The sequence below is a fragment of the Trachurus japonicus genome, chromosome 12 (genome assembly GCF_045865225.1).
Source record: "Trachurus japonicus isolate A0001 chromosome 12, Traja_1.0".
In the NCBI taxonomy this organism is placed as follows: domain Eukaryota; kingdom Metazoa; phylum Chordata; class Actinopteri; order Carangiformes; family Carangidae; genus Trachurus; species Trachurus japonicus.
This window is the reverse complement of record NC_140918.1, coordinates 1,094,712-1,112,298: the sequence shown is the minus strand read 5'-3', so window position 1 is coordinate 1,112,298 and position 17,587 is coordinate 1,094,712. Positions and strand designations below refer to the sequence as shown.

Genomic DNA, 17,587 nt, shown 5'->3' with positions numbered 1-17,587 from the left:
CTCGTCTCTGCACGAGCTCTTACAGCTTTTACACTTTTTATAGCTTTTATAGTTTCTACAGTTTCTACAGCTCAGAGGGAGAAGAACTGAACAGGTCCGACTGACTATCCGAACCTCTCATTATTGATTATTGATTATTGATTATTGATGATTCCAGTCTGATGACAGCGGATCAGCGTCATCACTGAGGCTGAGTGACGTAGGGTCAGTAAGTACATACCGGTATCCAGAGGATTTGTACTTTACCTGAGTATTAGATTTCTTTGGTACTTATTACTCTTACTTGAATACATTTGCAAGACAAATATTAGTACTTTTACTGGAGTTAATTAGTAGTACGGCTGAAAAGTACTGGTTACTTTCAGGTCTTTTTCTAAAATCCTATTGGACACAAGCTGTGTTTGTCTGTGAAGGAAACCCTAACCCCTAAAAGCAGCACATCAGTGCAGCTGAGCAGCAAAGAGTTCATTCTCACTAACAAGAGTTAAAAGCTCCTTACATTCATTTACAAACTATTAGAGGAATAAGACATTTACTCTGACTCTGACTTTGACTTCAAGTAGGGGAGAGTGGGGTAAGATGAGCCAGTAGTAAGTTTGTTTCTAGGAAACTATAGGAAAAAGTTAGCATGTGACCAAATATTATGGAGGCAGGCATCATTTCATGGAGTCTGTGAAGATTAGAACCACGTGAGTAAAGTGGTTTAACATTTATGACCAAAAAATCATTTTTCACTCTCGAGAGTGAATTTTGTCGATCATAAGTTTCATGAGAATTGTGTTTAGACTAAAAGAGATGATTGTAAATGTGTTTTATACATGGGTTGTGGTATCTATGAGCTACAACATGAGGTAGTAAACCTAGCATGAAACTGCTCCATTTTAGCTGTGAGAGTAATAAGCCCAAGCTAAGGTAGCTGTGGGGTAAGTGGAGCCACCTATCCTATACACTTAGTGAATTTATTTTGGCTGTATATGTCCAAATGATTAAATCAAGATTCTGTATGTTTGTGATTACAGTAAGTATGTTCCTAGAAACAGGAACAGTTGTTTATAGTGAGGCCAAACTTTACTTTCAAAGAAAAATCTCTGGGATTCTTCCCAAGATGCCACGTAATTACAAAACTCCCCAAATCTCAGTGAGTTGGTGGCTCAGCAGGAAGTCCCTGCAGTTTGTGTTCACCTGTAACCTGGACAGATGAAATATTAAGTAAAGGGGGAGGTAGGAGATGGATGGAAGGAAAGAAGGGGGGGTTGATCCATTTACCCCACTCCTATGGTCACAAGACCAAGACAAGACCACTTTTTTTGAACATGCTATATTTTAAAAACAGTTATATTTACACTCATTCTGTTAATTTGTAGGGATGAAAAACATCCTGAAATATCTGCAGATGTGTTAGTTAGCAACAAAACTATAATTGTCTTGATGTAGTGATGCTGAATACAAGAAGTGGCTCAACTTACCCCACTCTCCCCTACTCTGTGTAGAGTGACGTCGTCGTGCAGCAGCTGCAACATGGTTCCTCTGAAGAGGAGGAAAGTTTCCTCTGGTGGAGCTGGAGACCAGAACCAGAACCAGAACCAGGACCAGAACCAGAACCAGTTCCCGGGCTTCGTCTTGTTTCTGCTGGAGAGGAAGATGGGCCGCAGCCGGAGGAACTTCCTGTCGCACCTGAGCCGCAGCAAAGGATTCTGGGTAGAGGACCAGTTCAGGTAAAAACATCTTTATTTATCTACTTCGAAGCTTCAAACCAAAACCAACCGCACAATGTCGCCACAAAACTTTAGAAACTTCAACATTTTGTCAAATTGTCCCATCACCATAATCCCTATAGTCATAGCAGTAGGTTTGTTACCTTTAATTGTCGGTGCAAGCTGTTTTTAGAACGGCGGAGCAGAGCCGTGAGCTGCTCAGAGCTACGCTACGGAGGCTCATTATGGGATTTCTTGGTTTCCCTCATCATCAAACTCATCAAATACACAATCCAACAACTCCACAACGCTCTGGTGGACAAGTTGTGAGCTGCACATTCACCACGCTATGAGATAATAACACAACGTTACCACACAGAGTTGTTGTAGAGGGAAATTCATGTAAAACCTCTGATGCACGTTGCCTTCAGGGACAGTTTTTCATCAACAGTCTCTGTATTTCCCTCTAAAACAACTCTGTGTGGTAACGTTGTGTTATTATCTCATAGCGTGGTGAATGTGCAGCTCACAACTTGTCCACCAGAGCGTTGTGGAGTTGTTGGATTGTGTATTTGATGAGTTTAAGTGTTGAACTGTCCCTTTACACCTTTCTTCTCCCACAATTTTTGTTCAGTTGACACCAAATTTGCTGCGACTGCATCTTCAGACCGTCCTCTGCAAAGTCAGCACCCAGGTTTTTGATATTTGTAAAATGATAGTGAATGAAAACGTTTGACTGTAAACATAGACCAGACAATTCTTGATAAATACAGTTCAGTCTTCCTAAAAGAAAAAAATCGACAATATTTTGGAATTGTGGTTGGTGAAGTTTGGCAAATATCACAATTTTATTTCAAAAACTGAATTTTTGAAAACATTTTGAATTCTGCACTCATGAAAGTCAAACATCAGATTTTCTCTTATGAACAAATCAACATTTCGTCGTTGTTGGTGTCAGAGGTTGTGAGTTGAAGTCTCAGCTGAGGTGAAACGGTCGTCGTTTCTTCCCAGTGAACGCGTCACACACGTGGTGTCTGAGAACAACTCAGGTGATGATGTCATGGCGTGGCTGCAGTCCGAGGTCAGAGGTCACGGCCCGAGCCCGGTCCAGACCCCGGTCCAGACCCCGGTCCAGCTGCTGGACGTCAGCTGGTTGACAGAGAGTCTGAGGGACGGACGGCCGGTCCAGCTGCTGCAGAGACACCGGCTGCTGCAGGTGAGACGCAGTCTATTTATATCTTTTATTCACATATTCTTAGTTTTGTTTCTCTACGTGTTTGTGTTGCTTGTTTTGTTTTTGTTTTTGCTTGGGACATATTCAGCTCATTTCTGCTTCTTGACCTGGTACCTTGATGTCTAACAGTAATGTTAGTAACAGGCTTTGGTCAGAAAAACAGCTGGGTTCTCTACACACCAGTTTCACAGTCCTGCTCTAAACGGCCGGTTTAGAAGCTTCACTCTGGTAGCTGAGGTAACCATGGTAACCATGGGAGCGAGGGCTTGAATGTTCACATCACCCGGCTTGTGATGTAATAAGCCGGGTGAAATTAAAACGGCTTGTTAGGAGACACATTTTCTGACTATGGCAGTTTACAAAATGTTGACGTAGTCGTCAAAACTGACGTTTAAGGGGCGAGGAGGCAAATACACACTAAAGCTATGAAAAAGTGAGTTTTGCATAATATGTCCCCTTTAAAGCCCCTGTTCGGAGCTTTTAACTGGATACGCTAAAGTCTGTGGTTTCTGCTGATGTGTCTCTGTTTCCTACAACAGCAAATGAGTCCATCAGTGTGAAGATATTTCTAAGTCGTCTAACTCTAGACCTCTGGAAGGCATGGTCGGGTCGGACCACTGACCAAACCAGACCAATAGATACATTACGCTGATAAAAAAAAAAAAAAAGCAAGTCCCGTCTTCTTTCTGACGTTTCCAAAATAAATCTACACAAACGTCTTCATGACGGTGGGAAATGCAGCCTTCATTCTGCCGCTTTCATCCACAGGGGGCCGCCAAAATCAAGACTAAATGAAAAGTCTGTACAGGGGCTTTAAAGTTTTAACATCATTTATCTCCTTTTATCTTCCTGTGTGATTTAAACTCTTGTTCTTGTAGAAAGATTAGAAATAAAAAATCGTCCTCAGGCTCATTCACAGTGATTTTTATTCATGTGCAACAACAAACTGCAGATCAGATCAGTTTATTCAATTTAATTCAATTCAATCAATTCAATTTATTCAACTTTGAGAAAATAAAAAGTGCATGTGAGTTATTTCAGCTGATTGATGTTGTGTTTAACAGCAGCAGCGTCAGACGGAGGAGGAGGAGGAGTTCAGTGTTCCCAGCTACGCCTGTCAGAGGAGAACCACGCTGCAGAACCACAACACCGTCCTCACAGTACACAGTCTCCTCTCATTAATATTAAAGGACAATTCTGGGCAAATTCACCTCTGGGCTGTATGTTCCTAACATCTTAGGCCTAACAGAAGGAATCTGAAGGTTTCCAGTTTAATGTCTCCTGTTTTGCGGTAGTTATGGTCTGTCCCCGCGTCGCCACGGCAACAATGAATGGGAGCGGATTAAAGTGCTGCTGCTTAGGCTGTTTCCATCCCTCAAAGCCACAGACAGCGTCAGATGGAGACTCAAACATGCAGCCAGAAGTTTATTTACTTGAAGCAAGTCCAGAGTTGATGTGTTCACTGCAAAAACTCAAAATCTTTCCAAGAATATTTGTCTTATTTCTTGTCAAAATGTCTCATTTCTAGTCAAAACTAATCTCTTTCCACTTAAAATAAGACTCATCACCTAAAAATTAACTTGTTTTTAGATCATTTTCACTTGTTTCAAACTAATTTTCACTTGAAATAAGTAGAAAAATCTGCCAGTGAAAGTAAGTTTTTTGTGCTTGTGATAAGGAAGAAAAACTTGCTCCACTATCAGATTTTTCTACTTATTTCAAGTGAAAATCTGCTTGAAAGAAGTAAAAAGTGTCTAAAAACAAGCTGCTTTTTAATGTGATGAGCCTTATATTTTCAGTATAATGAGATTTGTTTTGACTAGAAATAAGACAAATATTTTGAGTTTTTACAGTGTAGGCTGTTTCCATCCCTCAAAGCCACAGACAGCGTCAGATGGAGACTCAAACATGCACCCAGAAGTTTATTTACTTCAACAAGCCGACATGTTTGTAAAACTAGATCTAATTCAAAGTCTGGCGGAGTCGAGACCCAAGTTGACGCTCGGTGTGTTCAGGTGCAGTGGGAAGCTCCCGTTTGTGTCAGAAACACAGGAATATCAACTTTGGACTTGAAGCTTGGAGTAAATAAACTTCTGGGTTCATGTTTGAGTCTCCATCTGATGCTGTCTGTGGCTTTGAGGGATGGAAACAGCCTACACTGTAAAAACTAAGAATATTTGTCTTATTTCTAGTCAAAACAAATCTAATTCTACTAAAAATAAGACTCATCACATTAAAAAGCAGCTTGTTTTTAGACACTTTTTACTTCTTTCAAACATATTTTCACTTGAAATAAGTAGAAAAATCTGACAGTGGAGCAAGTTTTTCAGTCTTATAAAAGCACAAAAAACTTGCTTTCTGATTTTTCTACTTATTTCAAGTGAAAATTAGTTTGAAACAAGTGAAAATGATCTAAAAACAAGTTCATTTTTAGGTGATGAGTCTTATTTTAAGTGGAAAGAGATTAGTTTTGACTAGAAATGAGACATTTTGACAAGAAATAAGACAAATATTCTTGGAAAGACTTTGACACAACTACCGCAAAACAGGAGACATTAAACTGAAAACCTTCAGATTCCTTCTGTTAGACCTGAAATGTTAGGAACATACAGCCCCCAGTTGAATTTACCCGGAATTGTCCTTTAATATTATTTTTATTATTATTACTAATATTAATATTAAACCCTGACAGCTGACGTGTCTCTCTCTCCGTCAGGACGCTCTGTCTCTCCTAGCTGAGCAGGCTGAGCTCAGCGAGGAAGACGGTCGGGCCGTGTCCTTCAGACGAGCCGCCGCCGTCCTCAAGTCTCTTCCCCGCGCCGTGACCAGCGTCCGGCCGCTCCGAGGGCTGCCGGGGCTGGGCGAGCACTCGCTCAGGGTCGTCAAGGTAACGCTCCTCCTCCTGGCTGCTTCATTAACATACAATAATAATAATAATAACTAGGGGTGTAAGAAAATATCGATACAGCACAATATCGCGATATTTTGAACGGCGATACTGTATCGATACACGGACGCCAAGTATCGATCTTTTATTATATAAATTGAGGTGAAAAAAAAATGTGAATTTAATGTTTTGGTACTATAGTTGTAGTTGCTTGTTCAGCCCAGTAGATGGTGTTGTTGGCGGCATCAGAGAAAGAGATCAGGAAAGCCCCATCATTGTTTAAATCAAACATAATGCACATGTTTTATAAAGCGTAGAATGTGCCACAGTGCGACCGACACCGACAGTTACTCATCCGTAGCAAAGCTTCCCGTCACAACAAACACCGGTGAAGTGTGCTAGACGAGCTCGGCTTTCTACGCCGTGAAGGACCAGGAGAGACCGGGGCTGCACCTGGTGCAACCCCGCCGAGGCGTCACCTCAGGCGGCTTGTCAGATCACCTAGACGGGGCAAGCCAGGCTGCGTCTGTGCCGGGCTACATGCTAATCCACACACGCTAACAGCGCCTGAACTCATGCCACCAAACGTCCGCTCCCTCGTCAACAACACGGATTACTGCAGACTGTTCACAGCTTCTCAGCGTAGCGGAGGAGCCGCTGTGTTCACGTTGTCACGGAAACCAGGTAGAACCGGAGCACCGCGAGCGCTGCAGCCCAGCTGGAGGAGCTAATGCTACAGAGCTGACCATAGACTGTAGAGCCGACAGGCTCCGCTAGCCGCTAAGCTAACGGGAGCTGGTGTTGTTGTGGTGCAAGATGCCGTGGTAGGTTCCGCTCACTGCTCAGCACACGGGGAAATCCACAGCTGTTTGTTGTGTTTGTGTGACGGACGAGTGTCTCTCACTGCCAGTGTCTGTGTGTGACTGCAGTCTGTGTGACTGCAGCCTTTATTGCCAGACAGGACGTGGTAGCACCAGAGTGTAAAGAATAATATTGGATTATTCTGTTCTATGTATGGGTTGGTATATTTGTGTTTAATTTCTGTATGTTGTTATTATTTTGAGTCTGATGTAGAGGATCTGTATCCTGTATCAGATGTTTTTTCATTAAATTTCATTAAATATAGGCTACAGGTTGTCAGTCTCAGATACTATGGTTATATTTCATTTTCAATTTAACATTTTTATTTAAATGTAAAACTACATATTTAATTTATTTTTACTTGTAGCCTAGTAGTGCAGCAGTCTACATGTTTGTATTTCATTAATTTGAACTAGTAGGCTATGGAAACAGTTCAGTTTGTCAGATGCATATATTTGCCCATTTTGCATCAATGATTGAAGTGAGGTAAACAGACTGAGAAGTTTATCTTATTAGAAAACACAGATGTTAACAAAGTTTTCATTAGGCTAGGTGATGAATTACTATCATTTGATGTTAATATCGGCTTACAACTCGGATTTAAAGATGCATGATACATTGTTAGTTTTCAGCGAACTATGTAATATCGCAATATATCACAAAATTTGGATATCGCAATATATCGCAATATATCGTATCGTGACCCAAGTATCGTGATACGTATCGTATCGTGAGGTCCTTGCCAATACACACCCCTAATAATAACTAGAGAATGCATTTCCTGAAGGAAATACGGGTGAATGCTGAAAGCTGGAAGCTGAATGAGCTGAATAAATTGTTGAAACTATGATGAATTAAGTGAAGAAACTGCTGAAGAAATCTTGAAGAGATGAAACAATATATGAAGAGTATGAAATAGTTGGAAATTACTTGAATTGTTGAAGATCAGTATGAAGAAATTGAAAGTCTGAAGTCTACTCAGATTTATTTAAAACAGACAGCTTCAGAACATTGTTGAACCGTTACTAATGTAGATGAAACAATATCTGAACAGTAAAAGTAGAATAATATAGAAGTTGTTACAATCCTTTAAAGGGAAGAATAAGTAAGAATAACTACATCATATCTGAAGGGTAAAAGTTAAACATGTAACAGTAGAAATGTTAAAAAAAAAAGTTTGAGGAAAATGTAGAAATCCTGCATATTTATAGTTTAACAGTTGAAGGGTTGAAATCTGAAATAGGTGAGAAAATATTAAAAAAGTAAAACTTATAAGAAGGACGTTGAATTTGTATGAAATGTTTGGAAAATTGCTTGAAATTTTGAAGATTAGTGTGAAAAAATTAACATTTAAGTCTTCTCAAATAAATAAATATATTATTAACAGCTTGAAAGCATTTGTTGAACAAATATGAATAAAGATGAGAAGTATAACTTGTAAGCAGGAGGCTGAATGATACATTTATAAATGAAAAATGTGAAACTCCTTAAAGGGTTGAGAAATGGTCTGAATTGTTGGAATTAATGAGAAAAAGTTCATATTACTAAGAAAATAATAATGATATTTATAATAGTGATGGTGTGTTCCTGCAGGACATCCTGGAGAACGGAGCGTCAGACGAAGTCGAGTCCCTGAGACGATCTGAGAGGTTTAAAGCTCTGAAGGTTTGTTTTATTATTATTAAACTCTTTATTCATTCATTCATTTTGATTTATTCCATTCATGGTTTACATTCTACACATGGTTGCACATATTTACATAATGTAGCTTCACATCGTCACCATGAATGAAAAGAAGCAGGATGAAGAAAGCTTCTAGTACCTTTCCCTCTCTGTTACTATAGTTACATTGGTTTACTTCAACACCAATATTATTCTCTGTTTCTAAATATTAAAGATGATGAAACATAGCAGTGACAAGAAAAACGTCTCATCGTTCAACAGACTCAGTTTAATTCTTTTCTAACCAGTGAAAAGAGAAACAGGAGTTTTTCATTTGATCTTTTCTGAAATGTGTTGATTCTTGTCAGTTTGTTTCTTCTTGTTTCTTCCTCTGTAGGAACCAGTGGATGATAATCAATGATAATAAGATATAGATAAAGATATTTACATCTTATTCTCACTTATGATCGTCCACTGGTTCCTGAACCTCCCGTGTTTCCACCAAACATCTCTCACTTCCTGTTGAGACACATTCAAACCAACTCTGTAGCTTCGTTTAGAGTCTCTTAGCTGCAGCGACTCAGACAAAACCTCACTAGGACATAAAACAAACTTAATGATAGAAATAATTATGATTTGACTGTTTAAAATTCACTAAAATGTGTTTTTTTTCTCTACAATTTCTTTTAATTTCCATTGAACAGATGAGTAGTTTCCTCTTTGGCTCCATCTAGTGGTGAAGAAACAAAAGCAAACATTAAAATCCAAAACCAACTTCCTGTTTCCCTTCTTGGAGTTAATGATGATTAATATAAAAATAGAATCACTCAGTTGATAGTTACCGTTTCATTTCTGTGATCATTTAATTGTTCTTTATTTTTTCTACCTTTATTTGTAACAAATTTGTTTTTTTTGATTGCTTTATGTTCATGTTTTCATATCCACGCTTTCGGGTTTCATAGGCTACTTCTCCCTCGCACATCCTAATTACAGTAATTTGTACGGCCCATTTTAAACGCAAAAAGGCCGAGTCGAGTTGAGTCGAGCCGGTACCATGTGGTGGAAACGCAGCTTTAGTAAGCAGTTAATTAATGTTTACTACTCAAGGTTAGTTCATAATTTATTAAGTAATAATAAAAGTTGAATAATGTAATTAGTTAACACATTAGTTTATATATTAATGCTTTATAAAAGTACTAACGTTAATTAAGGGACCCTTATTGTAAAGTGTGTGTGTGTGTGTGTGTGTGTGTGTGTGTGTGTGTGTGTGTGTGTGTGTGTCAGGTGTTAACAGGGATCTTTGGCGTCGGGTCCAGAACGGCCGAGCGGTGGATGAGAGAGGGAACACACACTCTGCAGCAGCTGCAGCACAACGGACACACACTCAACACAGCTCAGCAAGCAGGTCGGTGTGTGTGTCAGTGTGTGTGTGTGTGTGTGTGTGTGTGTGTGTGTCAGTGTGTGAATGAATGAATGAATGAATTTATTTATTTAAAACAGGGACAATGCACAAAAAACATGAATCTTGTAAAACAAGAAGAGATGCTTTGAGCCTGGTTATAGCAACAATTGCTAATTTCCGCCTGTTAGTCCCTGGGCAGGTAAAGTGGGAACAGATACAATATTAAAATCATTGAAATAGGACATAAGTGACATAATAACCATAATATTTAAAACATTGACAGAATGCACTAATAAAAGCAGGGAAACATGAGCGCCAAATCATAAAGTGCACAATAGGGACTAACAGCACATAGGCCTACACTCTCTCTCACTCTCATCACACATTCAAACACACACACATACAATACACAGATAACAATCATCCTCCTCTAATAACCACACTCATAGCCAGACACATACACACACTCACATAATACTCAACAATAGCTGTGTCCCAATTCAGGGGCTGCATCCTTCGGAGGGTGGATTTGAAGGCCGATTACGTCACAGCGCTGCGTGAAGGCTGTCTTGTCCCAATTCGTCCAAATTCGAAGGCTCCTCCAAATGCAGCCTCCAAATGCGTCCTCCTTTCCCCTGCATTCGGAGGATGCACCGCTACTATCCTTCGCGGCCTCCCGTATCCCAAGATGCTTTGCTGCACCGTTGTTGTTATTAGCAACCTAGCCGTTAGCTATCGAACGGAGCAGCTCTGTGCTGTAGCCATGGTAACCTGGCTCTGCGGCCGGCTCGGAGGTGTGGCTGCCCGCTGCTGAGCTCTGCTCTGCTCTGGCTGCACAGGTGAGGAGCGAGGCAAAGCATCTGAGTGTGACAACTTTTAATAAGAAAGCTATGAAAACACATTACTTGTGCTCTTTATTCTCTACTCACCTAACAGCCTTAACAGCCTGAAGCTTAGCCCCCTGGCTGCTGTTCAATGGTTTGTTTATTAGTATATTAATGATAACTGCCCTTGTATTGATTCTACTTCTTTAAAAAAAAAGAAAAAAAAAAAGTGAGGGGCGGAGGAGCGGTAGAGCTGTTGCAAGCGCCATTTTTAAATGTTTAACGTCCGGCCGTTGTTTACGTTACGCCGTTGTTTACGTTCGGATCAGGAAGTGCTCTGAAGGCTAGACCGTCCCATTTACCGACCGTTGATGCGGCCCCCGGAGGAGCCTCCGAAGCCGTTGCCTCCAGAGACCGCGTAGGCTGGGTCCTCCGAAGGCTGCAGCCCCTGAATTGGGACACAGTTATTGTGTGCAAACTTGCTTTCTTAGTAACCAGCGCTTTGACCAGCAGGAGAATGTGTGAGGATTTGTACCTAGAATAAGTTGTGTGGGAAGGACGTTCCACTGACTCATGACCACACAGGAAAAAGAAGAGCTGACAAACCAAGTGTGTGTGTGTGTGTGTCTGACGTCCTGTCCTCTCTCAGGTCTTCGTTACTATGACGACCTCCAGCAGCCGGTGACCAGGACGGAGGCCGACGCCATCGCTGAGGTTGTGGAGAGAGCCGTCGCCGCCGCGTTACCGGGGGCAACGGTCACACTGACCGGAGGGTTCAGGAGGTAACACACACACATTCACACACACACACACACAGATTCACACACAACTTCCATTCATACCAGTCATACGTGCCTGAGGCGGAGTGATAGCCTACGCTGTGATAAGGCTTTAGAATAGTAGCCGTGGTATATGCTCATTATACCACGGTTAACAACCAATCAGATCGCAGGATTTCACCTTTACGTTTTATAAATATACATATATACTATGTATGTTTATTTTGAATATGCAAGTACGTAACACAAATGTATAAAATGAAGAAAGAATGTGGTATAAAAACATGGCAGACAAGATTCAAACCAAATATGCAAAACAACGTGTGGTCGTCTCCAGGGGGAAGCTGACGGGTCACGACGTGGACTTCCTCATCACGCACCCAGAGGAAGGACGAGAGGACGGACTGATCGACAAAGTTCTGTCTCAGCTGGAGACGCAGGTAAAAAAAAACCACGACCTGCTCCTTTAATCATAAAGCTACATGTTTGATCAGTTTATCTGTCTTAGTTCTGGAGATATTGTCCCGTCTAACCGTGCTGCCTGTCTTTAAGCTGTAGTTCTATAAATATCTGCTCTAAAACAACTCTGTGTGGTAACGTTGTGTTATTATCTCATAGCGTGGTGAATGTGCAGCTCACAACTTGTCCACCAGAGCGTTGTGGAGTTGTTGGATTGTGTATTTGATGAGTTTGATGAGGGAAACCAAGAAATCCCATAATGAGCCTCCGTGGCGTAGCTCTGAGCAGCTCATGGCTCTGCTCCGCCGTTCTAAAAATAGCTTGCACCGACAATTAAAGGTAACGAACCTACTGCTATGACTATAGGGATTATGGCAATGGGCCAATTTGACAAAATGTTGAACTATCCCTTTAATGTAATTGATCCCAGTTAGCATTTAATGTAACTCTGTGAAGGTAGACGTATAGGACGAATCTCCTTGTTGTTTACAACTACTTCCTGGTAGAAAACCAGCATGAGAACAATAGTGACGGACGAGAGTTTCACTATTTATCTCATTTTTCATGTCACTATATCACCGTTTAGACTAATCTGATGTTTGTAATGTCTATAAAACCAATGATTGGACAAACATTACTATTTACGTGTGCATGTTTTTGTAATTAGTCATAGTTATCATAGATTAGCCGGGCTAACGGTTAGCTAGCTGTTTAACTTTAATAACTCAGTGACTCAATAAACGCTCCATGAACAAATATTTTCTCCAGCGGATATCTGAGTTCCAACATGACTGAGCTAACTGGAGTAGTTTCATGTCGTGTCCCACAACGGGAGGGTTTTAACAGCTGACGTCCTGCTGTTAGCTTAGCTACCGCCATTAGCTTAGCTACCGTTAGCTGTCCCTGTCAGCTGAGCCACTGATGCTTTCTAGACACCGTGATTCCCCCAAACTGAATAAATACAACACATAGCAACACAAAACACACACACAGAAATAGTAATGTTTCTTCAATCATTTCTGATTTGTCTAAACGGTGATAGGGCCTGAAAAATATGATATATAGCTAAACTCCCGTTCGTTACTATTGATCTCATTCAAATTAGCTACGTGCTGGTTTTCTACCCGGAAGTAGAATGTAAACAACAAGGTGATTCGGTCTATGACATCATCATGACATCATCATCTGGTCCCGGTCTCTCCTCAGGGTTTCCTCTTGTACCATAAAACCACCAGGAACTCGTACCTGGAGTCTAAGGACGGTCCGGCCCGACCCGCGTCCAGCATGGACCGCTTCGACCGCTGCCTGTCCATCTTCAGACTGGACACGGACCAAGACCAGAGACTAGAACCAGAACCTTCAGGACCAGAACTAGAACCAGGACCAGGACCAGAGCGGCGGCGGTGGAGAGCGGTGAGAGTGGACCTGGTGGTTTCTCCCATCAGCCAGTTCTCCTTCGCTCTGCTGGGCTGGACCGGCTCCAAGGTAACCATAGATACTGATACACTGCAAAAATTCAAAATCTTACCAAGAATATTTGTCTTATTTCTAGTCAAAATAAATCTAATTATACTTCAAATAAGACTCATCACATTAAAAAGCAGCTTGTTTTTAGACACTTTTTACTTCTTTCAAGCAGATTTTCACTTGAAATAAGTAGAAAAATTTGATAGTGGAGCAGGTTTTTCTTTCTTATTACAAGCATAAAAAACTTGCTTTCACTGGCAGATTTTTCTACTTATTTCAAGTGAAAATTAGTTTGAAACAAGTAAAAACTGTCTAAAAACAAGTAAATTTTTAGGTGATGAGTCTTATTTTAAGTGGAAAGAGATTAGTTTTGACTAAAATTGAGACATTTTGACAAGAAATAAGACAAATATTCTTAGAAAGATTTTGAGTTTTTGCAGTGTGCTGACTAGAGCTGTAAAAGAGAGTAGCGACACCTCCATTGACTCCTGTGGTAAGGGTTTAAGGGTTTAAGGGTTTAAGGGTTTTGCCCCCTAGTGGCAGGATATGGGTGTTGCAAAAGCGCCCAGAAAACCCATTCACTCCAATGTATGTGTGTTGCCCACTTGCTGGTAAATTGATGAAAACGTGTTTTTGTTTTTAGGTGTCTTGGTCATATCAGATTATACTTAGAATTTGTTTATTACAAAATGTAGATTGAAACATTCATGTAGACAACTGTGTTTTTTACTCTCCTATGTGTTAATGTTTATATGTAAAGGATCCTCAATGATGCTATTAACGTGGGTGATCTATAAATGTCCTTAAATTATTGAAAACACCACACTGCTCATTCACCAACAATGCAGAGATGTCAGTTCTTTAGTAAAACCCATATTCCTCCACCAGGAGGCGCTGCCATCGGACCAATGTGTGTCGTTACTCTCTTTAACAGAGCTCTAATACTGACTAGACGGCGCCTTCTGCTTCTTAGCGTACGTCAACACGGCGGCCATCTTGGTCCGGGGTTCTGACCATAGACATATAAACGTCTGACCAGCAGTCAGACCAGTCAGACCCTGTAGAACATGTTTCACTGTATTTATGCATGTGGGTGTGTGTCTGAGTATCTAAGTGTATGTTTAAAGGGACAACGAGGAGTTTCTATCTGGTTATAAAAAAGTCTGATATTAATGTGGATGAATCTACGTTACCACTTGTTAATGGTCCATTTTAGATAAATCTATGGTTTTGTCTCTATGGTTATTTTGTTATTATTAGTGGTGGTGGAAATGCTGGGCGAGCCGACCAGCGTTTCTTTACTTTCGGTTTCGTGGCGAGTCATGAGAATAACGCCGCCGTATGAATCTCCGTTTATGGTGGGAACTACGACGGTATGTGATCGTCTTCCAACCTCTGACTTTCATTCTTGATGAATGAAAACATGAGTCTGTCTTGACCCGGTCAAAGAATTTCACGGTGCGGAGGCTCATAAATGTAGTGTGGAAACACTTCGCTTTTACAAAACTCCTGGTTGTCCCTTTAATACATAAAAAAACGATTATAAAAAATTTAAAAATATATATATTTTTATTTGTTGTTGTATCATAAATATCTGTCTGACATTTATAATAAACCAAACGGCTTGAAAATCGGTTGAATATTCGGTGAGTTATGGTGATGTTAATGGTTGATAGACGTCTGCCTCTGTTGACTGATGCAGGAAGTAGACACGGCTTCCCCCTGACCAAGATGGCCGCCGCGTTGACAAAATCGAAAAATTGCCAAATCGAATAACCAATCAGAGGAGAGCTCATCTAGCCAATCAGAGGCGGGAAAGGCCGGACTTTCCCGGACCTATCCTACAAAAAAAAAAATTGTTTCCCTGACGACCACGACCGTGACCTCTGACCTTGTTGTTTTGTCCCTCAGCTGTTTGAGCGGGAGCTGCGGCGGTGGGCGGGGCGCGAGAGGAACATGTCGCTGAGCAGCCACGCCCTCTACGACAACACACAGGTACACACTGCTGGGAGGCTTTTATTTTGAAAACTCTGGGGTTAAGTTTTACTTTGAAAACTTTGGGGTTTGGTTTTATTTTGAAAACTCAGAAATTTAATTTTATATTGAAAATAATCGGGTTTAGTTTTATTTTGAAAAGTCTGGGGTTTGGTTTTATTTTGAAAAGCCTGCAGCTGTGAACTATTTTGAAAAGTCTAGGGTTTGGTTTTATTTTGAAAACTTTGGCGTTACATTTACAGTTTTTCTCGATTGCTAAGACACATTTCTTGAAAGCTTCTCTCATTTTCTCTAAACTGTGAACACAAACCCCCAATTTTCAAGCTACATTCACAAAACCTCAGACTCTTCTTGCAAAACCAAACTTTCACCTCAAAACAGTTCAATCTGTGCCCAAAACTGAACTATGTTGTCAAATCAAAATTAAAAACACTACTGAGCAGCCACTAAACACTACATAGAAAAATAGAAAACACAACGCTCAGGACATGAAGCTGTAGAAATAAATGTTTATCGTTCACTGTAGCTAAAGGCATGTTGCAAAACAAAAAACCTGTGCATTTACACTGTAGCACTTCTCTCCTTCCCTTTCTTTCACCCTCCTCCTTCCCTCTCCACATCCATTTCATCCCCTTTTCCTTCCTTCTTCTTTTTTCTGCCCAGTTCATCCCTCCCTCCCTCCCTCCCTCATCCTTTCTTCCTTCACCCTGTCGTCTCTCATCTTCTCCTCTTGCAAAACAAAAAACCTGTGCATTTAGCACTTGTACATAGTAAAAAAAAAAAAGAAGTACAAAAACCAGAAATCTTGTGCATTTTACACGTAGCACTTGTACAGTACAAAAACAAACAGAAATCTTGTGCATTTAGCACTTGTACACCGTAAGCCTACGTAAAAATAAAGTACAAAAATATAGAAATGAGAAGTGCATAACTCAGCCACAGCATCATTTCTCTGTACTGGATCAGGACACAGGACTTCATCCTGAACCAGCTACAGTTTATGTGCCCTCACATCATTGGACACAAGTGTGATCAGTTTTGAGTTGTTGTGTTCAACCGGTGAAAGTTGTGCTTTACTTGTGTTTGACTTTTACCACCTGTGCTCAGCATTATGCAACACAGGTGCATCACAATGAAAATGTGTTGATAAGTTGTTAAAGTCTAAACAGGTGAAAAGTGCTGATGGTTTTGCCAAAAGAGACTGATTCAATCAGTGGGTTCAGACAACAGGGTTTAGTGTTTTAGCAATCGAGAAAAACTGTAATTTGAAAAGTCTGATGTAACTTTATAATAATTCAGTTTGAACAGCAGGTGAAGTGGTTTTTGTCTAACCTTTATTTAAACAGGAAGTCTGACAGAGAAACATGTTTTTTTTTAATCTTTATTGTTAAATATTAAATGTTTGTTGTGTTTCAGAGTCGGTACCTGAGGGCGACGTCGGAGGAGGAAATCTTCTCTCACCTCGGTCTGGAGTTCCTTCCTCCGTCAGAGAGAAACGCCTGAACGAGACCTAGAGGGGGCGGAGCTAAATACCAAGAGGGGGCGGAGCTAAATACATGGAGGGGGCGGGGCTAAGGAATCTCAGGTGACTTCATTAAAGCTGCTGGAGACGAGTCGTTACAGGTAACGAGAGATTCAGGAAGTCTGAAGGAAAAACACTGACGCTTATAAATGAAATGAGAGATTATAAATGCTGTGAATTTAATTTTAGGATGTTTGTTTTTATCTTTGATCTGTTTCTGAACTGAATCTATTTTATAATAAAATGTTTATGGATGAAGATTTAAACTCATCGTCTGTTTTGGGGCGTCCAGATAGGAAACACAACCCTCGGATTTCAAAATAAAGCGCTCTGTTTGAGGAGGAAATGAAACAGAAGAGACGAGTTTTCAGATGAAAATGTGGCAGAGAGATGAAATTAATTGACTAAATAAATATTATACAGATAAAACTAAACAAAATCTCATAGAAATTGTATAGGGAAAAAAAGTCTTGAAATTTTACAGAAAGTCAGTTTGAAAATGCACAAACAGGAAGTGACATCATCAAATGATCATCTTTAAAATCTGGTTTGAAAATGTGAAAAACACAAAAGTTAGAGGAGACGTCTGGATGGTTTATTTCATCCAGTTGTTTCTGCAACAGAGAAGTTTGTTTGTGAGTGAAGATGTGAACACACACACACACACACACACACACACCTGTGACCCAGTGACCTATTTCCTTCAACGACCTCATCGACTCTGAACGTTCAGTTCCAACAAAACCACAGAAACTGAAAACTGTTTAGAAACACAACAGGTTCATTTAGACACAGGAAGTT

General features: G+C 40.4%; 1 protein-coding gene across 2 annotated transcripts; it reads left to right on the top strand.

Moving 5' to 3' along the window:
• Nucleotides 1-1,518: 1,518 nt before the first annotated feature.
• Nucleotides 1,519-16,798, top strand: polm (polymerase (DNA directed), mu). 2 transcript variants are annotated; one of them, XM_085792535.1, is made up of 11 exons: nt 1,519-1,715; nt 2,706-2,910; nt 3,999-4,088; nt 5,645-5,815; nt 8,270-8,341; nt 9,623-9,743; nt 11,214-11,346; nt 11,681-11,783; nt 13,009-13,287; nt 15,181-15,264; nt 16,681-16,798. In XM_085792535.1, exons 1-11 carry the CDS (start codon nt 1,519-1,521, stop codon nt 16,765-16,767), a joined length of 1,542 nt encoding a protein of 513 aa, XP_085648661.1. In that variant the 3' UTR covers nt 16,768-16,798. The 2 variants fall into 2 exon arrangements, with proteins under 2 accessions (XP_085648661.1, XP_085648660.1); XM_085792534.1 differs by having other exon boundaries at nt 3,996-4,088.
• The last annotated feature ends 789 nt before the right edge of the window (nt 16,799-17,587 follow it).

Bases quoted from the DNA above. Each gene is read 5' to 3' on its own strand.
- polm (XM_085792534.1), top strand. From the start codon at position 1,519: ATGGTTCCTCTGAAGAGGAGGAAAGTTTCCTCTGGTGGAGCTGGAGAC. The intron at 1,716-2,705 runs GTAAAAACATCT...GTTTCTTCCCAG, and splicing joins TGGGTAGAGGACCAGTTCAG to TGAACGCGTCACACACGTGG. The intron at 11,784-13,008 runs GTAAAAAAAAAC...GTCTCTCCTCAG, and splicing joins TGTCTCAGCTGGAGACGCAG to GGTTTCCTCTTGTACCATAA.